At 37.9% G+C, this 22,805-nt stretch overlaps 1 protein-coding gene across 2 annotated transcripts in view; it reads left to right on the forward strand.

Moving 5' to 3' along the window:
- The first annotated feature begins 1,049 nt into the window (after positions 1-1,049).
- tbc1d23 (TBC1 domain family, member 23) overlaps positions 1,050-22,805 on the forward strand; it is a 34,431-nt gene continuing 12,675 nt past the window's right edge. For both annotated transcript variants that reach the window (XM_053498543.1, XM_053498544.1), the window contains exons 1-7: positions 1,050-1,096; positions 17,931-18,045; positions 18,724-18,829; positions 21,729-21,933; positions 22,083-22,206; positions 22,378-22,502; positions 22,614-22,660. In XM_053498543.1, the coding sequence (XP_053354518.1) occupies positions 1,059-1,096; positions 17,931-18,045; positions 18,724-18,829; positions 21,729-21,933; positions 22,083-22,206; positions 22,378-22,502; positions 22,614-22,660 (760 nt within the window). In that variant the 5' untranslated portion in view covers positions 1,050-1,058. The remainder of the gene's footprint in view (positions 1,097-17,930; positions 18,046-18,723; positions 18,830-21,728; positions 21,934-22,082; positions 22,207-22,377; positions 22,503-22,613; positions 22,661-22,805) is intronic.

The raw sequence follows: 22,805 nt of genomic DNA on the forward strand, positions 1-22,805 counted from the left end.
AGAATCTTAAAGGAACATTTTCAACATTTTGAGGAATGAAAAATAGAGGTTGTTTTGAAAGCAAAGGATGGACTAGTCTAAGAATAGTTTTCCCAAAAAAAAAAAAAAAAACATGTTTTACGAGTGTATGTGTGCATGGTTCTCTGAGATGCATATCATAAAGTTGTCTGAGATGCTCAGACAACTTTGCATGCACATCTGATAACTGACTTCTAAGACATCCTGGTTTTAGAGGTTCGATTCCCACCTTGTGGCCATGTGATTGGTGTTTTTTCCCCCACTGTCCAAAGACATGCAGATTAGGCTAACTGGCATTTCTAAATTGCCTGTAGTGTGTGTGTGTGTGTGTGTGTGTGTGTCTGTGCTTCCCGAGATGATTTGGCACCCTGTCCACAGGATGAGTGGTATAGAAGATAAATCAATGAATGCACTGTCTCTCTAAAAACAGTGTTTTACTTTGTTTGTACTTTACAAATGACTTAAGTACACTGCACGTACAGGTGGTATACAATCATTTATAATAAGGACTACATCTGAGATAATAGGTCACAGTTTAAGGTTATGGCGACACGATGGCTTAGTGGTTAGCACTGTCGTCACGCACCACCAGGGTCCAGGTTCGAGTCCTGCCTTGAGGTCTGTGTGCATGGTGTTTGCATGTTCTTCCCATGCTTGGTGGGTTTCATCTAGGTGCTTCTGTTTCTTCCCAAAGACAAGCAGATTAGTGTTGTGTATTAAGTTCCTGGGAAAGGCACCTGGCCCCCATGACCCTGGACACAGGATAAACCAGTATATAAGATGAATGAGTTAAAGGTTAAAAGTACCAACATTTTCTAAATAAATTTATATAAAATTTTTAGGTCAAGGTTATGTGTGAAAAGTGTTATCATTAGATATTTTTAGGACCTTATATAAATAATTATTTTAGTTTTAGCTGCTGTTGACAGACAACAAGCCACAAGTGTGCTAACACTCCAGTCTCTCACTCTCTGACTGTGCAAGTTACGACACCACTGTGCTACTTTACGGCTCGGAGTGACGTGTACGTCACCACAGCAATGGCGGACGCTGTAGAGGAAGTGCTTCAAGGCAGCTGGTAAGAGAGCGATGGTTTGTCTGTTTTAATCAAAGAAAGAAACCTCGAAGCGAAGTTATACCGCTGGAAATATATACCACGATACTTTATTTGTCTTAAAACCAGTCAAAAAATTGCGGTCCACTAAACGTGTGGAAGAAAAGCAGCGGTGTTTGGCTAGTCTCCTAGCCTGGGTTTTTTTTTTCGAGAAGCTTGCGCTTAAATCCCAAACGTCTGTGCAAATAAACATGTAGGGCACTGTGTAGTGTAAAACGCTGAGCGTGTGTTACACTGTGAGTAGTGCACTTATACCTGGAATACTGAGTGGATTGGAATAGAGCCATTGTATTGTTAGGAGGCTTCAGTAAACATTTTATAATGAACAGTGTCGCGTCGCTGTTTAACAGTGGTCAGCTTTACTGTCAGGGGGAACAAGCAGACTGAATGAACTGGATTTATTGTTTGGTTTAGATCTCTGTAAAACTAGTGTGCTGTCTGGTAACGTTGCTGTTTAAAGTAAAGCTGCTTCATTTAGTCTCGGTGTGACACTAACTCATATAATGGAATGAAGTGGCTGTAATGATGATGGATTTCATTTTAAGGTGTGTTTTAATAAGGACAGGCTAAATATGCTACTGTTATATACTGGAAATCCCTCTCTCTCACACACAATCACTGTAAAAATATATATTACTGCATAATTTTACATCTTTGTTCATCACCCACTCATCGTCTATACCACTTTATCCAGTAGACAGGGTCACTGGGGGCCTGGAGACTTGGGGCATGAGGTCTACAAAGGGGTACACCCCGGACAGGGTGCCAATCCATCGCAGGGCACACACACACACACAGTGACGCACTCAAATTTACACGCTACAGGCGATTTGGGAATGGCAATTAGCCTAATCTACATGTTTTTTTAACGGTGCGAGGAAACTCGGAGAACTCGGAGGAAACCCGACAAGCACGGGGAGAACATGCAAACTAGCAAACATACAGACCCCAAGCGGGAGTCGACCCTGGCTAACCACTACTCCAACCATACTGCCTACATCTTTAATATGATCAAATATTATATTCCTGTTATAATTAGCCTTAGCCCCTTGACAGTCCTTTGTGAACATTAATGCAATCTGTTTTTTATTGACGCTTTTACTTTAATCTGATCTCTCTGAACTAAACTGATGACTAAATTTAAATGTTTTTTCTAAACAGGATGTGTTCATTAAATAGTTTTCATATGCAGCATGTATATTTTATAATAAAATTCTTTTTATTTTTTTTCCTTCCAGAATCTTGTCAAAGTTCATGTTTGTGTGTGTGTGTATATATAAATATAAATATTTAACAACTGACGTAACCCTTTCATTTTAACCTTTTATCTGGGCTTTTGACCGACACTGCATCCTGAGGCTGGGGTTTGTGCACTGGCTGAGAATTGAACCCAGGCCTTCCTCGTGGCAGGCAAGAAACCTTCCACTGAGCCACTAATGCCCTCTGTCATAGTTCATATATAAAAAAATATTAAAACGTTTATTTATACATTTATTTCAAGTTTATAATTTATTTAAATTTTTGATAGCGATTATGTAAGGGTGTGTGGGTAGGTCCGTGGCAGGGGGGTAGGGGGCATTTTAGCACATAACACTGCTTCTGGTGTGTTTATAATGCTTAAAGTGCGATCGTGGCAGGATGTGATTAAAGAGTAAGAAACGCAAGCAGTCGAAGGTCTTGTGTGTTATCTTTGCTGATTACAGTCCTTTGGTTCAATCGTTTGTTTCAGCGCCTTACAGTTTATTCTAAAGAAATCACAGTAACTGGCTGATCATTTTAACGTCTCAATAATAGAAACAATCATTAAAATATTTATTTGCTCAAATAAAGTGTATAATGTGATAGCTCCCTCCAAATTATAGAATAAATAGAATTAATTAACTGAATTATTAAATGGTTTAATTCACAGACATTTCTGAATCTTTCTTAAAGGTATGCTCAGTCATGTGATTAGGGCTCATTATAGTATTTGAGGAAGCAACGTGGCTGAAACAGATGTAAAAAGAAAGTAACAGAAGCAAATGCTAACACATTTTTCCAAAGAAGATATGTAAAATGAGACCTCTTACTTTCACAAAGAATAACAGTTTTTAAAAATGGTGATCATGTGATTTTGAAAAAAATTTTTTTTTTTAAAGGTCCTTTGCATACATTTGCACGAACTATATTTACTTTTGGTTTCCTTTGTGAAATGTGCGCACATTGCTTATATACATCTTAAACATAGAGTTTATTACAAGCAGCACATTGTAACCACCAACATGAAAACATTTAAATTATTATGTTTCATGATGGTTTAATACTAGGTAGATTACGCATTTTGCTATTGAAAGAGATGAGTATCATAATACATTCCTACTCAGTCTGAATAAATGGTCACAGTATATCCTTACTAACAGCGCTAACATATACAGTATGGATGCACCGATTCATCAAAGCCCAACCTGTCAAAATATACCATAACACTACTTAACCCTGTTATGCAGCTTAATTGAGTAAGATTGGAACCCAGGCACATACATACATAATGCTTAATAAATCTTTTCAGGGAAGTACTGAGAAAGTGTGCTTAAATTGAAAATTGAGCCACGTGACCAACCATCCAGGGGATCGTTAAAAAACAGCGGCTTCCAGTTCAGAGGTACTTCAGTGGTAAAAAGTTATTATAAACTATTACTGTATACTGATACCTGCCAGATACACTGTGTCAGGATCGAATCAGGTGTGGCGCTTTTTAAAATTCAATCCTGTTACTTAATTCCATGAGGATGTGCGTTGTTGAATAGTTTGCATGTTCTCTCCGTCCTTGGTGGGTTTCCTCCGGGTTTTCCGGTTTCCTTCCACAGTCCAAAGACATGTCGGCTAGGTTATTTGGTGTCCTCGAATTGCCCGTAGTCTGTGAATGAGATGTGCTCAAAGCATTTTTTTTACGTGAGCGAAGTGGTTCTGCTGGCTTTGAGGCATTCAATCTGCTGGAAATAAAACAAGGATAATAATAAGAAAGTATTTTCTTCTCCAATGTTGAGTTTAAGTTCCATCCTTCCTGACAACCGCCTAAACAGTTTGGTTCGTATCATGTTTGGTTACTAGAATACAAGTCTCAAGGATCGAACTGTTCCAACTGATGTATTTATGTGATGCATTTTTATTCCGTTTGTCCTATTATTCCCAGTTTATTAGTCGAATAGTGAGGTCTTTCAAAATCTCGCGTCTTCTTTCACAAAAGAAGATTTTTGTTTGGGTCCACACTATTAAGTATTTATTTGTAGTTGTCAGCAAGAAAAAAAAATGTCCTGCTTATTATTGACTTTTGCTATACAAAATCCACCTTTGGCGCTTTTGCTGAGGAAACTGAACCAAATAAATTTTTAGCACAAAGCTGTCATGTCTGGGGAAACTGCATGTCAGCTAGTTGTATTGAGAGAATATGAAGCTGCTGGCTAGAATCCCATATGTGTTGAGGATGCACGGACCGTAGCTCGTAGCAGAAACATCATGCCAGCAAGTTGCAGAATTTTTGTTGAGGGCTCAATAAACCCAGTGTGCTATGCTAGGAACGCTGTTAGACAAGGATTATGATCATACGCTGCTTGAGGTCATGGGTGAACCACACCTGGAATACACACGCAGTTGTAAAAGAATAACACGCTGTTAATTGTTGTCTTTCTTGGTTCGCTAACAATAGTGAGTAATTAAATATATGTTATTATTTACTGTAATAATAGCAAGTAGTAATGAATAACAGTGATGTGTAGCTGAGAGCTGAGCTGAAGGAAGTGCTGATCTCTGCACCTCAGCACATAGACTCATTGTTTCCTTTTCCTGTTCTGCTGAATACAAGCTCTGGAGTTTTCACATTTATGTGGACACCACTCAGGACGACTCGGAGATTATTTTCTAATTGTAGCTGGATGTTCTTTTACAAGGTTTTCAGTCAACAATAGATGGAGCAGCTGTGCAGACAGTGATTTACCTGGACAATAGTCATATCACACGTTGCAATGATTTCTAACACGGTTCAGCTCACTGGCCTTCTGTGTAAACGTTTTATGTAGAAGAAATGTGTTCCTATGTCATCTGATGGTCCCATCTCTTTATTAAAGCTAAACCCTTCATTGTTGGTGATAAATTGTGCTTCAGTAGTTGGAATGTTGTCAAGTGACATGTTTGACAGGCTTACAGTCTATAAAATGCAATGTACAGATTCTTTTACTTTTACTGGTTTTCAGCTTCTCTTTTTTATTTATTTATTTATTTATTTATTTATTTTTTATTACGATAGATTAATATTATTGAGTACACCATGCCTCAGTGCGGGTATATGAGAATAAGGTTTTAAAAATGTTTTAAAAGAAATGGTTTAAAGTCTTTTGGTTGATAGTGGAATGATTCTTTAGAGTTGGATCCACAAAACTGCACCTCTGTAGGTGTGATATCATTCATCCCAATCAAGTTTAGACCACTATGAGTGATGTTTTTGTTTAGATTGCCCATGGCATATCCTGCATAGGTGCTGTCCCTATTTTTTTCACTTTAGGATAAACTATAAAAACTTATTTTGTAATGCGATTTTAAAAATCCTCATTCCGTCCCCCCCCCCAACCCCCCCTAGCCTAGAGAGAGCTGATTGGCCGAGCTCTTTCAGAGGGGAGGGATGAGAGGTACTTGGCACTCCCACATTAATCACGGCTCTACAGCCAATCAGGGGCGCCTGTGAGCCCACACGAGCGGAGGAAGCTGAAATGGGTCGAGTGGCAGAACTGGAGTGACCATCACAGATCCCCGACCTCGACCCCACAAAGTACGTTTTAGGTGAATTCTGAAATCAGTGTCTGACCTCAATGTTGCTCAATATTGTGACTGAATAAGCCGAAATCTTCACAGCCATGCTGCAAAATCTTCCAAAAGCACATGTGGGTCTGATGTACTGTTGGTATTTTCATGATGGTAAAACGGACCGAAGCAAGTTAATCTCATCTCAACATCTACATTTATTTAAAAACTAGATGTTCCTGCGCCTTTGTTCATGTGGAATTTAATTGCACACTTATAAGCTTGTTTAAAAAAAAGTACAGTGATGTTAAATTTTGGAATAAACTAAAATTTTTGTGTTATAATAAAGTGCATGAAATGAAGATGTGAGATTGCGGTTATTAAGTAGATTTCAATTGCACACTCATGGCACTGTACGTTTTTTTTAAATACGTGCCTATCTGTTTAATTTTAAGATGAACTTATGATTTTTCTTAAGTTTTTTTAAATATATTTTTTCTTTTATTCATTTTATGAAATTTGGGCATTTTCAATTTAAATTTAAAAGTAGCATATCTTGTCTTTCTATGGGCCGATTGCAATGAAACAAAGGCGAAATGTTACCTTAAGCTTTGCCAGATACATCTGCATCCTGAATTAATAATGGGCTACGTTCACATTACCAGAGTGAAGTGACACAATTCTGTCCCCCCCCTGATTTGACGCAGGTCTGTTTTTATTTATTTATTTTTTTTGGTGCTGTCTGAATGCACAAATCTGATCATTTTTAGTTCAGACCCAAGTCATTTTCATATGTCGTTCATAGATATCCAATACACACATTCATATGACCTGAATGAAAACCGTGAGATTGAATGCGGTGTATGCGGCGGGCGCTCCGGCAGTGCTGGGATTTCATTGCAGTGCTGAAACAAGAGCAGCAAGTCGGCGGGTTTTCTTCCTCCTGCTCGACCTCAACAAATACAACTGGCTAACTGCTTGGCATCTTCCAGAATGAAACCCTAAGCATATATTTTTGCTTAAATTGCATCCTCTGTTTGAAACGAAAGAGTGGCCGCACAAACTTCTGCTGTGTTTAAGCCCAGATGGTACGAGCTCAGAGGTATCGACGTGCACATGGATGTCGTTTCAAAAGACAAACGTGTACACATTAGAGTCTGATAAATTAGTCATATAAATTAATCGGAATTGAGCAATGGGGCTTGGAAAAGTGAAAGTAGACATGGAGATTTACTGTATGTCTAGTTTTCAGTCGGAATTTCTCCTCCCTTTTTGTACACAGTTTTGTCAGTATAATAGCTAATGACTCTCTCTCTCAGATTGCTTTCTAAAAGATTTGCCAAAAGCATTCCCCATCAATACATAATTTCATCCTGACAGTGTAGACAGTGTAATTGTACCTAAGAAATGCTGCTTCAATCATAAAGCCTGTGATGATCATTACGAACAGATTTATTTTACTGTTAGATTTTTATAGTATATAATTGTAGACAAGAAATGATCCATAGACTACTATCCGGTGTCACTCATAAAAACTCTATATTTGACCTTTTTTAATGTCCACACGTTTTTTTGATTGTCTTCGGCCCATCTTGCTGTTTAATGTAACATGATTCAAGGGATTAAGCTGCTCGGCTGCAGTCGCCACAGTCCATCATGGGAGCTTGTGAACACCTGACCTTTAACGTTTTTTACCTATTCTACATTTAGTCTCCTTTTGCTCTTAAAATATCCTCCATTCTCCTGGAGAGGACTTTCCACTGGATTTTGGAGCGCGGCTCTGGGGATTTGTGTTCAATCAGCTATAAGAGCATTAGAGATGAGGACCAGTGCACAGTCAGCATTTGTATTCATCCCACAAGTTAGCCGAACTACAGTATGTGTTTATGGAGCTCGGGTTGTGTATAGGAACATTGTTGTGATGGAATCGGTTTGAGCCTCTTGTTTCTAGTGAAGGGACATTGTCATGCTACAGCAAACAAAGACATTCTGTACAGTTGTGTGCTTTCAACTTTGTAGCAGCAGTTTGGGGAGGTCTCTTATACAGGGATGACGGTATCTGAAATCCTTCTGCCAATTTTTATTATTATTATAAAGGTACGAAGGTTATACAAATCCGAACTAATATGCAGAATCAACTTGTAATAAAATTTACAGCTTTTTGTGCTAAGTCACTTAAATGAAACCAATTCAAGGTGCAAATATGCGCCGGCAATATTTCTCAGCAAGAAAAAACTTTTGCCAGCCCAGATGGCATAATATTAGTACATTTATCAAAATAGGACTAAGATGATGGAACATTGAGAAAATCTCAGGTTTAAATTGAAAAAAAAAAAAAAAAAGGCGGGCCAAATGTTATTTTATATCAGCGGTCATGAGGAGTATCCAAGTACTTGGGGAGAAAAAAGTACCAGAGCCAGTCAATATATGGAGATGAAAACTGACCAAAATACAGCCACTCTGGTTTTCTTAATGGTAAGAAAACCAGAGTGGCAGACCGTCACATGCATTTATGTAAATTATTTATCTGAAAGTAGCTCTCTGGACCGAAGCATAACTACAGTGCTTGAGACAAGATAAACCCCCCCCCCAGATTTTTCTATCATAAATCACATGGCTTATTTTAAACCATTTGATAGTAGTTCATGTGCATGCTCCGTCCCATCTGAATTCACAACGCATACACGCTCGACCAGATCACTGAGCAGTCACAGAGAGTGTCCTTACAACCATGCTCCTCAGACACGAGAGGAAATGCATCTGCCGCTGCATCTTTTCATGAAAGGTTTTGTTGTGCTATAGCTTTGAATCTATTGAGCTGAATTTCCATTCTCGCTTCATCAGCACTGATTGGTGTGTAACTCCGTCTGCGTTGTCAGGAAGCCCGTGACAGCATCTATTTTGCCATCTTTCAGCCAAGCTGTGATGGTGGAACCAGTTTGCAGACCATGAGTGATGGGCATTGTTTTCACAACAGACGGACAGATTCTGTATGTGAGTTGACAAAGAGCCAGAAGGTGTGTGGGAAGGCGGCGCTTTGTTCGGGGAGTTTTGTTTAGCCCAGCGGCTGTCTGGCAGATGGAAAAATCTTTTTTTTTTTAACCCAAACCCTGTCTGCATGTCTGTGTGGGTTTTGGTTTTGGGTTTAAACCTGCAACGTAGTCTTTCCATCTTATTTATTTTTTAAACCAGTGCTTTTATCTAGGATTTTTAATCTCTGTCGTGTATTACTTTTTATCTCAGTTAGTCTTCCTTGAGATTTTAATAAGAAGAAATGTGAAATTGTGTAATAAATTGTGTAAAAAGGTCACTGCAGCATCATCGCAGATACTTGGACTATGGAAAATGCTTGATTATACTTTGTTACCCCTGTAAAAACTCAACAACATCAAGTACAGACTTGGTAAAGGACCATGGGGCTTAGAGTCGAGATGCACTGATTGATGTTTTGTTAGCCGATACTGTTAGTCTGAGCATCTTTACCTGCTGATTTTGATTTTCTTTCCTTCCAGGAACCATAACTGACCGTAACATAAACACATTTTTCTAACTTTTTAAAATGGAAAATCCCTTTGCATCAGTATTTATAATAACCTTTTTCTTTAGGACTGCACAGGCCCTTGTTTCATGCAATTAAATAATTAAAATAAGAAAGTAGACTCTTACTTTTATATTAGGGTTTAGCTAGTTAAACTCCTGCAGCCAGTTTCCCCAACAGAAGCTAATCTCTATTGTAGTCTGCACTGGTCCATATATGTTGTCTACTACAGTATGTGTAAGTCCAGTATGTGCCATTATACACTAAAATACGTATATGTAAAGAACATAAAATTGTATGTGGTGTAATGTAATCATAGACTAGGTACTGAAATACGCTTTACTGAAATGTTGTTTTAGTAACCCGAGAGGCTAAGCGGAACTAGTAACTGAAGTAAAAATACCAGCAATCTATAACTCATGTCCCTAGTTTATTGTGAAACACAATCTGTTTGGATTTTGTTAAATAACTAAATCCAGAGACAATTATTGCTTAATGTAAGAAGACACCATTGCATCATGTTTGGCTGCTTGCTGGTTTTTGTAAAATATGTCACTCTGTTTACACACAAGTTACACCTTACTAGTTAATGAAACTACCCAGTGCTAGTTTTATGTTTTTGTTTTTTTTGGTTTAGGAGCAAATTTACAGCCTGACCTCCAATCAAACTTGCTTTCAACTAGTTTAACATGCTGTAATCTATTGTCATCATCATGCTTTGGAAGTGCTGGAAGCAGAGCTTGACAGTATACACCACATAAAATGTTATAACATTTAAGCAATATTACACGAGAGGAAGCACTATACTGCTGGATATAGCACGGCTGTTATGCGGTTGTAGGAAGACATCACAGACATGTTTGACATATATCGATTATATATATAGATTGTAACATGGTTTACGAGTGTTCTGCAAGACGAGCAAAGATTTTTAATAAATTTTGACTTAAAAAACGAACAATTCTTGGTTTACAAGTACCGAGTATCATGTATCACGCATTGCGCTTCTTGTTTTAATGCCGAGCGTCACGTGATCACAACTGTCACGTGAAACAACCGTTTTTTTTCTCTCTCTCTTGTGCTGCGAAATTTGTGGGTAATCGTCTCCCCTGCTGGACCTTAGTGCGCGACTTTTACTGGTATAATCAACATCCGTGCACGTGTGTACTGCTTACTATAACACAGTGACCACACACACAGACACACACAGACCCCTCCTACTCTTTTTCCCCTCAGTTCAAATGTTAAGTGCAGGTTGATTTTTATTTTTACTTTACAGCTGTGATTAGTGTGTCGCTCAATCGAGTGTCATTAGGGAGATTTCTTGTTTATTTTTTCTGATAAAACAGTGTTTCCGTTGTGTGCGCGTGTGTGTGAAAAGAGTGGAGGAAGGGTGTGTGTAAGACGAGAAGGGGGAGCGGGAAAGGGGCTCCTTACTTTAGCTTCACACACACACACACACACAAACATACAGTACACAGCGCCCAAATGCGCGCACAAATGGAAACATTTATCTGTCAGGATTTATTTTAACTATTATTTTAAGGTAAAGTGCAGGTTTTATTTTTACTTTATATTTTGTGTTAATTATTTTTGTGTTTATTTTTTTGGGCTATGCAATAAATAATTTGAGTTTTTCATTATTTCTTATGGGAAAATTCAGTTTGGTTTATGAGTGTTTTGAAATATGAGCCAGCTTCCAGGATGAATTAAGCTCGTAATCCAAGGCTCCACTGTGTGTGTGTGTTTGTGTGTGTGTTTGTATAATATAAATATATAAATATAAACAAAACCCACTACCTTTTAGACAACAGTTCTGTAAACATCATTTATTATCATAAGATAATTTGTTTCTTTATTTAACCAGTTATTTTGCTCCTCCATCACATATCCTTCAAGTCCTTTCAGCTACTGACAATTATCGACCGACAGTTAGTGTAATTTACCGAGGCGAAAGTGGGTTTCAATTCTTACTGGTACTATTTAGCTAACAGGTTGGAGAATAAACCATGGAGGTGGTGGACAGTTCTGGAAAATTCTAGTAATTTTCTGTTTATATATTCACTTATTCCCCATTTAAAACATCAGCTATGCTACCTTCTGGGTTAAATCCCAAATACTGTAGAGTAAAGCTAGTGTGCTAGAGTGTACAATTTTCACACACACACAATAGTGCCCTTGATCAGGGTCTGGAGAGCGATTTGGGATTCAGACTTTTGTACGGCTTTGTAGCCGTAAACAAATTCAAATTCAAATTTTATTTGTCATGTACACAATCATACACAGTACGATATGCAGTGAAATGCTTGGACAACTGCCTGTGACCTTAAAATAGAGACCATGAATAGAAGATAAATATGAAAAGGAACAGAAGGTAAATTTGACTAAGTTAGAATAAATTAAATATAAAATTAAAAATAAAATAACACTATACAGTACAAAATATACAATATAAGGAAAATGTAAGAAAAATATAGAAAAATAAGAGACAGCTGTACTGTACAGGACAAAATATACAATATATGAAAAATATAAAAAATAAGAAATAGTTATGCAATACAGAGATATAGAGTTTATGGACTTTTTTGGGAATAAAGTTAAATATAAATTAAATATGAACAGAAATGCCACATATTTAAAGTGTTTAAAGTGACTTGTGCTTCCGGGTAGCAGAACATCCAGAGGGTGTGCAAATATGCTTGAAGTGACATATTTAAAGTGACTTGTGACAGGGTAATTGGGTAGTTTAACTAATGTCCGCGAATGTGTTGTGCAGTGACCACTAGTGTAAGTGAATGTCCAGAATGTCCACAGTGAGTGCAGAAACCATGTGTGTGGATGTGCAAAATGGATCAGTACTGTGTGGTGTACTGATTAAGAGACCGTATCGCCTGCGGGATGAAGCTCCTCCTCAGTCTCTCTGTGTTGGTCTTCAGGGAGTGGAATCGCGTTCCTGACCTCAACAGAGAGAAGAGCCCGTTGCTGGGGTGGCTGAGGTCCTTCACAATCTTCCTGGCCTTGGTCCAGCACCGCTTGCTGTAGATTGAGTGCAGGTCAAGGAGCTCGGTGCGCATTATGCGCTCAGCTGATCGCACCACCCTCTGTAGAGCTCGTCTGTCCTGCATGGTGCTGTTCCCGAACCAGGTTGAGATGTTTTCCGCTCTTCCCATGCTCTCTATGGAGCAGAAGTAAAAGTTCCTGAGTACCTAAGAGGGCAGTCTGAAGTCTCTCAAGCGTACACAGATAGTTTAGATGTGATTCGGAATGACTTAGAAGCAATTATTAAAGAGTGAAAATGTTTAAGATGTTATACGCGCTTTCTTACTAAAAGTGTTTCTATAACCGGTTTTAAATGTGTTTTTTTACATCTCCTCTGTAATGCTGACTGTACTGACCTACTTTCACCCATGCTGCGACCAAAATTTTGTAAAAGATTGTAGAATACCTGGGACGGAAAAGGTGGCAAATGATGTAATGGTGTTACCGTCCATGATCACCTCTTGTAGAATGCCTCTCGTCCAATCAGACCGCTCGATCGAAACTAACTATTGTATAGAACATATTAAATCAAAGCCAGAGTTTACAGGAATCATGCAAAAAAATTGAAGTGCAGGACCTGGCGGGGAGGGGGACAACCACATCATATCTGATCTACATCGTGAGCACAGTTTTTTAACATCTTGTCCTGTCTCTTTCTTTTATTTTAATTATTTTTTTAAGCAGTATTCAAGGAACATGCTTAGTAATTGAGTAAGCCTACCATGTACACTTGACGTGTAATATTTGTATATTGTGATGCTAATACCAAGAAAATTCCTTTTTAATAATGATACGTTTTGCCCTTTCATGATTAATGATGCAACTTTGAAGATCCTGAAGCTTGTGGTGAGAGAAAATTTATTAGATTCATTAGATGCTTTGTGGCTTGGGGGAGAAGTGTAAGAGGATGGGATTAATGGCTAAGTGACAAATGAGTGACCTCATGCATGAGTTCCTGTTTTCTGAGATCCTAATTAGTGTCTTACATTTTCAGTGTTTCATTTCCAGTGTTTGTAAATATTTGATTTGTTACATAATAATAATTACAGTTTGTCTTTTTTGTTTTTGGCAGATTCTACACTGATCTTAGTGCTAGATTGCCTTTTGATGTTGCCAAATGTGTTTTTTTCTTTTTTTTTCTTGTTCCACGCCGACGAATAGCGTGTTAGTGTTAGATTGGTGTCGATTTATTATCCTCATACCTGCATGTGAGAAATATGATCCAGACACAGCTTACTGAATCCAGGTCATCCTTTTATTGCTGCTCAACACTAGACCTTTGTGTCCTTGTGCAATGTAGACATTCGCAGCTCATACACACACTGTACACACTCATCCTGTCTGACTTTCCACATATTTGCTTTTCGCGAGATGCCGGAGTCTCTCCCACATATCTCTTCGCCATTTTAAGGCTATTCTCCTGAGGCTGTTCTGATGAGTAACTACATTCACATCTGCACATTAGACATTTTAGGTCGGCGCAGAATAAAGTAACCCATATTTATTATATTACACCTTTTGATTGAAGGCTTAGGTTGAACACAAATTGCTGTAAAAGGAAGCATGAGTTTGGGTTGACCTTTTAGCTTAAGTAAGACTCCAAACTGTTCAGGTGCAATTTCATACCACTAACCTCAGTCTCAGTCACTTTATCCTGTAAAGAGATTTGTCATGCCTGTCTATAGCTACTTCTTTCTCTTTCATGTCTGTATATGTGATGACATGGCCAAACACTCAGCAGATCTGTCAGCTTGCTTAAAGCCTTGTGCATGTGTGACTCTTGGCAATTTAGGTGCATTGTGCTACAATTGTTTGTTCGTCTGTTTTACTAATGAGTAGCTAGGATTGTGTTGCCAAATACCGAGTGACTGATGTGGTATTCAAAAACGTTCGGTGCAGAGTTTCAATTTGTTTTTCAATGATGCAGCCTTGTTCCATGTGTAGTGTGTCAAGTCAAGCAGACTTTTATTGGCATTTCAACCATATACAGTTTAGTTCACAGTGAAACAAAACAAAATGCTACACACAAAACAACGTAGATTACCGACATAAATTAACAAAAACTAACTAATCAACTCAACTTTATTTGTATAGCACTTTAACAACAAGAATGCCCCAAAGTGCTACACATAAATAATAAAATAATACAAGAAGACATAATTAAAATCACATCACACACATATCTAATGAAAAACAATATATAAAATCAACATCTCATGTTGGTTTAAACGCCAGGAAAACTTAAGTTTTTAGAAGTGACTTAAACACCCTCAGTGATGTGGCCTCACGAGTAGTCAAAGATAGGTCATTCCACAATTTGGGTGCCGCCACAGAGAACGCCCGATCACCCCTGAGCTTGCATTTGGTTTTGGGTACAGTCAGCAAAAGTTTATCTGATGATCTGAGAGATCGGGGTGAGGCATAGGGCTGAAGCGGATCTCAGACATAGGGCGGGGCATGTTTATTTTGTGCAATCCATGGCAGGGGGCATTTCAGCGCATAACCCGTGTTACAAAAAAAGTTAAGCTAGCTATTTTGATATTTTATCAACCAATCAAAGGGGTTGTGATCAGTGTTTCTACTGTCTATGCATATCACCTTTTAAACCAACGCATGAACGTGCAATAATCCTAGACAACTCAATCCAGCTATACTAATCATCAACACTAACCAACTTGGCCAGATCGTAGTTAGCACAATGATCTCATCTCGGATGTGTCAATTCATCTCGGATGTGTCAAGCGACATACGAAGAACGGACCCCTGGTGCTGTGGGCTTAACATACCGCTCCAAGGCTCCTGAATCCAGTGGGGGTAGAGTTTCTGGCACCATAACCAATTACCAAAACCTCAGTCTTTTTATCATTAAAATAAAAAAATACAGCTAACCATGCCTTTATGTCATCTAGACATGTTAACAGAGCCTTGACAGAGTAGCCTTCCTTCTGTTTTAATGGCAGATACTGTACTAACAAACTAGCTAACAAATAACAAACACTCTCAATTAGCTAACTAGCTGAGACAAAACAGCTAAACATTTACTATACATTTACCAAAAAGTAAGTACTATACCAAAAGACAACATAAAGCGCAGGTGCAAATGTGGGAACAAGAGCGGCAACACGACAAATAACATGAAACAACCTAATACTGAGGTTATGGGTTGAGGTAAAATAAATAGTGTTGTTGGACAGTTGCATTTTATATAAGCATTTAGGTGTGTGGGAGCCCCTTGTTGCTAGTTAAGTAATGGAAAATGTTTGCTCTTTAGCAAGCAGTCAAGCATTAGCCATTCTATTGGTTTCAGTTTCTTATGAAATCTGCGTGAAATAATAAGAGGTTGGAATGTTATCCAATAAAGATCTCTCTTTATTTCTCTTTGTAGCCTTCCAATAAATAAAAGTTTTTATGAAACTATGATTGTATTTGTTTAGAATAGTTGGAAATAAATAAATAAACAATACTACACAAAAATAGAACATTTTAATTGGCAGATCCTAATAACCCGTGTGATCGGGGATTGGTGATCGGACCACCATGATCAGAGCAAACCTAAGTTTTAGCATCCACTGCAGCTTGACATGACTTGGTTACCCCAAAAAATTTGTCACAGCATTTAAAACTACTAGTCATAATGTAACCTTCAGTATCCTGAAACTTGTGGCTTAAACAGAGGGTCTGGTATCAGAGGATCTGTGGTCTGTGGGTGGGAACGTCAGAGTGTAATACTAATGGCTTAGTGAGTCATTACCAGCATTTGTGCTCTTCTTTTTCTCTCTGTGAGATATTGTCTTCATTAGGGTTCTTTGACATGTTTTGCCCTCGGGTATATATTAACGTATAGGGTTTGTTTTTACATTTGTAAGATTTGTTACATGCTGTAATAAAAAAAAATGCTACTGAATGCAAGGTGTCTATGGTGTCAGCCTTTAAGGATTGTAGGTACTTTCCGAGGCCTGTTAATGCTTCCAAAATATGTTTGTGTATAATTTAAGATTAATTGTGTTATTGTTTTTCACTTTTTTTCCAGTTGATTGAATTTAATGACAAGATTAGCTGAAGGAAGGCAACTAGTTCTTTTTTTGATATGATTTCTGAAATTGACTTTGGTGCATTGGATCACAATCCGTTCATGACAGAACTGTCTGTTTACGACTATAATGTGGGTTGGGGTGGGTGGTACAGCAGAAATACCATTTCAAGATATGTAATCAGTTCTGTGAAACAGGATGTATATCACGATTAGACGTGCAAAAGATCAGAAGACTCATAGATCAGCACGTATTACAAGGTTGTGATTCAGGTACTTTTTTTTTTTTCCAGGGGAAAGTTTTGCTTTCCTTTTATTATAAGTAATACTTAAAGAACACCTAAAGCAAGGAACTATTGCCCATAGTCTTAATTAAACACAGCATTTAAGCATTTAAACACAGTATGTCCAATGTTTAGATAGAATCTTAATAAATGTTTAAATAAAATCTTAAATAAAAAATTTTAATACTCAGTTGTTATTGTGCAGTATGAATAATAATAAAAATACGATGATGTTGTCAGTGTCTTGGATAAAAGCAAAGTATGTGCATACAGAATTCATTTACAGTACGAGTCCTGGTACTGATATTATTTGGCCTGTCTGGTAATTATTTATATCGGAGGTTTGGGACTGCCTAGGTTGGATTTTGTTAGTATGATTTGGCAACACCGATGAGCACTGTATATTAAAAAGAGTTTGAGTGAGCTATTACGGTTCGGAAGATCCCAGGTTCAAACCCCACAACCACCAAGTTGCCACTGTTGGGCCCTTGAGCAAGGCTCTTAACCCTCACCTGCTCAGATGTATAATGAGATAAAAAAAAAAAATTAAAAAGAAAGTCGCTCTGGATAAGAGAGTCTGCCAAATGCCTAAATGTAAAACTGTATTTCTCATTAAGAGGAATAGGCTAAAGATCAATTAGTTTCACTTCAAGTCAATCTACGGTTCACATAAATGTCAAACTGTGGGGAGAGATTGATACAGATCAACTTCATTCCACTGCATCATAAAATATAAATGAATAAAAACAGAAAATTTTATTTTAATCAAAATAATAAAATGTAAATGTTTGAAAATAATGCTTTTTTTTCACCAAATAAAAGGAAAATGTAATAAGAATTACAATTTACTATTCAGTTTTCTATCAATAATTGTTATTAAAAAAGAGTGTCTATTATGAAATTGCTTTAATTACGAAGTAATAATAATAGAAAAAAGGGTTAAACTAAGTTAAGCAACGTTAGTATAAATATTTTATTATTTCTAGTTATTCAGCAGTGTAATATTTGTAAATTAATATGATTTGTTGAATCTTTCAGATTATACCATCAGTTCTGTTACCTCAACATTATTCCTATTATGATTTTATTATAAATGTGTGTAATTATGACTGTTGCTTATGATGTGTCCTGCAGGGACGAGGACCTAGCTGAGGCTCTAGACTCTGTGAGTGGGGATCAGGATGCAGAGAAGAACGGTCTCATTCAGGTCCAAAACCTTCTGCCTCATCAGAGAGCCAGGCTTTGGATGGTGAGTCTTGTGTGCGAACTCATTTATGGGCTGGTACAAAAGACTAATTATGTAGCTAGTCTCAGTTTTTACAGATTTTACACAAAGGACATGTGACTTAACTTTGCATGGTTAAAGATGTACAGCTGTTATCACTAAGTGTGTCCGTGCTTTTGTTTCCAGCTATTTTGACAATAATGGCTGTATTTGAGTTATTTTCAAAGGGCTATACTGCTATACAGACTGCACAGTGACTACTCTTAGATATATCAGTTTTATAAGTTTTATTTATATAGTATTGTCCTTTAAGAAGATATACTAAAATGTTTTAGAGGGGTATACTCACTTTTGTGAGTGGGTGTATGTGAACCTGAGCAGGTGAACTCTGTGTGCTAACTCTCTGAGTGAGAGAGATCTTAACCGCAGCTCCAGCTGCTCCCTGAAGGACACTGAGAGCTGCCCTATCGATCCAACGCTCATTACTGAAACCCGAGCTGGTCACTGTGAGCAGAGCAGTGATGTACTGTGATCAGCAGCTTTTCTGTTCTCCTCTGGTGTAGAGGCGCTTTTAAGCACAGCTTGGTATCGAAGCCCTTCATCAGTGTTTCTCTTTCTCTCCTCCTCCTTTCACTTTTATTCTGTCCTCCCTCTTTAGCCCTCATGACTGACAATGTACAATTTTCTTTCCCTCTCTTTCAGATTGCTCTAAATGTGGCTGGTAAAGGAGACAGTTTATCCTCCTGGGACGGGGCTTTGGATTTACCAGAACAGACGCTTATACACAACCGAAGCCAGCAGCTCATTGGTGAATAGCCGTAATCACATCTTCTGATGTGGTTGTATGAATAGAAATGAGAAGTTACTTACTGCATCAGCTAGGGTGTATGATTTGTCTAGTTGAAGGTTTTATTAATTTGTTTTATTAATCTATCTATTGAGGAAATTTCCGCCATGCTTCCAGAGTTCAAGTGGCGTTTTAATCCAACAACATCTGTCAAAGCTTGGCGTTGAACTGGAAGGAATTTATACTTATCTAGCAATAATTTCATTATAGTTAGACTATTTGTACCACTGTATAGTAACTGGTTACTTACCCAGCATTTGGATTGGATCAGTTTGGTAGATTTATTTATATTTGTTTCATCATAATTTTTTTTTATTTTTTTTTTTTATTTGTGAACATTATTGTGACTTCCAGCAGATTTGTAATTTTTATAACAGGTTGTGGAATTGCAGATGTGTCTTGTGTGACTAACTATTAATTATTTATAATCTAAGTTTATTTCCTGTGTATTTTGATAGATTATAAAATGTGCCAACTGATTTTAATCATTTAAAAAATTCTAAACGCTCCATGTTGCATGTTTTCTTTTGCGTACCTGGACAACTGCTGCGTAGCAGAAAAAGTCCAAGGAAGGCGTGCACATTTAATGTAGATATCTGTACATGCTTCTGACACGGATGGAACTCAAAGTGACCTTTTATTTAATTTGCCTTGAAGGAAATAAATAAAATTTCTTCAATATGCGGGCATACTTCTTTTTTGGAAAAAAATTATACAAGTAAACCAACCCTGAATACAAGAAAAAGCGGTATAGTCGATAAGTGAGTGATTATATGCTGATTTGGTTTGAATTGTACAGTCGTGGCCAAAAGATTTGAGAATTACATAAATATTGGAAATTGATAAAGTTGCTGCTTAATTTTTTATAATAGCAATTTGCATATAAAAGGAAGCTGATGCTTGAAATCATAGTTCTTCCATTTTTAACCATGGTGACCTGCAAAGAAACGCATGCAGCCATCATTGCGTTGCATAAAAATGGCTTCACAGGCAAGGATATTGTGGCTACTAAGATTGCACCTAAATCAACAATTTATAGGATCATCAAGAACTTCAAGGAAAGAGACAATTCCTGTTAAGAAGGCTTCAGGGCGTCCAAGAAAGTCCAGCAAGTGCCAGGATCGTCTCCTAAAGAGGATTCAGCTGCGGGGTTGGAGTGCCTCCAGTGCAGAGCTTGCTCAGGAATGGCAGCAGGCAGGTGTGAGCGCATCTGCACGCGCAGTGAGGCGAAGACGTTTGGAAGATGGCCTGGTGTCAAGAAGGGCAGCAAAGAAGCCACTTCTCTCCAAAAAAATAGGGGCAGATTAATCTTCTGCAGAAAGTATGGTGAATGGACTGCTGAGGACTGGGGCAAAGTCATATTCTCCGATGAAGCCTCTTTCCAATTGTTTGGGGCATCTGGAAAAAGGCTTGTCCGGAGAAGAAAAGGTGAGCGCTACCATCAGTTCTGTGTTATGCTAACAGTAAAGCATCCTGAGACCATTCATGTGTGGGGTTGCTTCTCATCCAAGAGAGTGGGCTCACTCACAATTTTCCCCCAAAACACAGCCATGAATAAAGAATGGTACCAAAACACCCTCCAACAGCAACTTCTTCCAACAATCCAACAACAGTTTAGTGAAGAACAATGCATTTTCCAGCACGATGGATCACCGTGCCATAAGGCAAAAGTGATAACTAGGTGGCTCGGGAACCAAAACGTCGAAATTTTGGGTCCATGGCCTGGAAACTCCCCAGATCTTAATCCTATTGAGAACTTGTGGTCAATCCTCAAGAGGCGGGTGGACAAACTAAAACCCACTAATTCTGACAAACTCCAAAAAGTGATTATGAAAGAATGGGTTGCTATCAGTCAGGATTTGGCCCAGAAGTTGATTGAGAGCATGCCCAGTCGAATTGCAGAGGTCCTGAAAAAGAAAGGCCAACACTGCAATTACTGACTCTTTGCATCAATGTCATTTAATTGTCGATAAAAGCCTTTGAAATGTATGAAGTGCTTGTAATTATATTTCAGTACATCACAGAAACAACTGAAACAAAGATTTAAAAGCAGCAAACTTTGTGAAAACTATCATTTCTGTCATTCTCAAAACTTTTGGCCATGACTGTATATCCTGTTAGTATCATGAATTCATAAATCTGAAGATTTTGTTTTAACAATTTTTTTTTTTTTTACAAAAATTTAGCAAATCATTTGTTCCTGCCACAAAGGATACAGTGCGAGTTGTTTAGAGTGCACCTGTAGGATAATGGAGGAACTGCAACATTTAACCACTTTGAATGCAAACACATGGAAATCAAAAAACCTGCTGTGTCATGTTTGTACTGTTAGTATGTTTTCTAATATTCGTTATCCTAGCTGATGATTAATAGATCTGATGATGGTACTTTTTAATGGAAATTGATGTACCTATATTTAATGTGGTATTGTTGTAATAGTGAATGGTGAAGAGATTCATTTCCAGGAAACACAAGATATGCATTGTACTGTGGAATGGTTACCGACTCCCATCACTAGTACATACATCACTAGTATTTAACCGTTTTAACATTTTCGACTTGCAAGTCGAAATCATCACATCAGAATGATGATAAATATACGAGCGAAGAGAGTATGTAAATCCTCCATCAGTGCAGCATTGCCTTGATAAATGTTCTAAGATTTAAGTCCAGGTCCTAAACAACATTGAAACACATTAAGGCTGCTTTTAATTGACTAATTTAGTAATTATAATATTTTTTATTAGTTGATTAGTATTATTTTTCATTGCTAAACTAATTTTCTGGGTGGTGATTAATGCTTGTATTAACTTGCCAGGAGAGAATGACTATAACTTGTATATTAAATCGTGTTGTTTAGATGAGCTGGGGCTTCCTGCAGAGGAGGGCCGGGACCTAGTGGGGGACGTGGAGGCCGTGATCACTTTTTACTGTAAGTCACGAAATGTGACGTTCACAACTGAACTCTGCTGGCCGAGCCTGCTCAAACCCCTGCTCGGTCTCCAGTTAGCGCGCAGCGACCTTTACAACTGCTTCTATGCCATCATGAATAAGTACATTCCCAGGTATGTGGGGAAGACTGAAAGTTTAGGTTAAACTTTTCTGATTGCAGAAATCTGACGTACAAATCTGCTTTAAAAAATTAAAACAAACTGTAATGATGCCTATATTGCCTTTCCATTTCCTAAATCTCGTGCTTTTTTTCTTTCTGTAGAGACTGTGTGTCGAAGGGGCGACCGTTCCACCTGTACAGACTGCTGCTGCAGTACCACGAACCTGAACTCTGCTCATTCCTTGACACCAAAAAGATGACACCAGACTCTTATGCCATTAACTGGGTCAGTATGTTAACTTTACTCTCAGTAGATATTCTGGATTAGACTGATTTGCAGCTTCACTAGAACAATTGTTTGGCATACAAGCACCAAATGTCATTTAATTTAGCTCTGTGGCGTACATAGCATTCTGCTGTCCTAACCTTAAGTTATGTTGTTCCTGTGTCTCTACAGTTGGGCAGTCTGTTCTCCAGCCACTGTCTTCCTGAGGTCACTCAGGCCTTGTGGCACATCTACTTCCAGCAGGCCGACCCCTTCCTCATCTTCTTCCTTATGCTCGTCATTCTTGTCAATGCCAAGTATGTGTCTTTTCACTATGCAGCTTTTAAGACTTTTATTTAGACCGTTATTTAAATTCGTTATACTGTTTCTATGAGGTTGTATATGTTTTGCTTTTGTTTCTTATTTAGAGACATGATTCTTTCCCAAGAAGGAGACAGTAAAGAGGAGCTCATAAGTGAGTTGATTGTCTTATAGTATTCACCTTATGACCATAAACAGAATGATTACTTGTAATGTCGTGTGTGCTTTTTTTGGACTGTTTGTTTTCCCATGTTCTTTTCTCAGTGCTTAAAAGTGAGTTTTTCATTACAACTTATTAG

Source organism: Clarias gariepinus, chromosome 6 (genome assembly GCF_024256425.1).
Source record: "Clarias gariepinus isolate MV-2021 ecotype Netherlands chromosome 6, CGAR_prim_01v2, whole genome shotgun sequence".
Taxonomy (NCBI): domain Eukaryota; kingdom Metazoa; phylum Chordata; class Actinopteri; order Siluriformes; family Clariidae; genus Clarias; species Clarias gariepinus.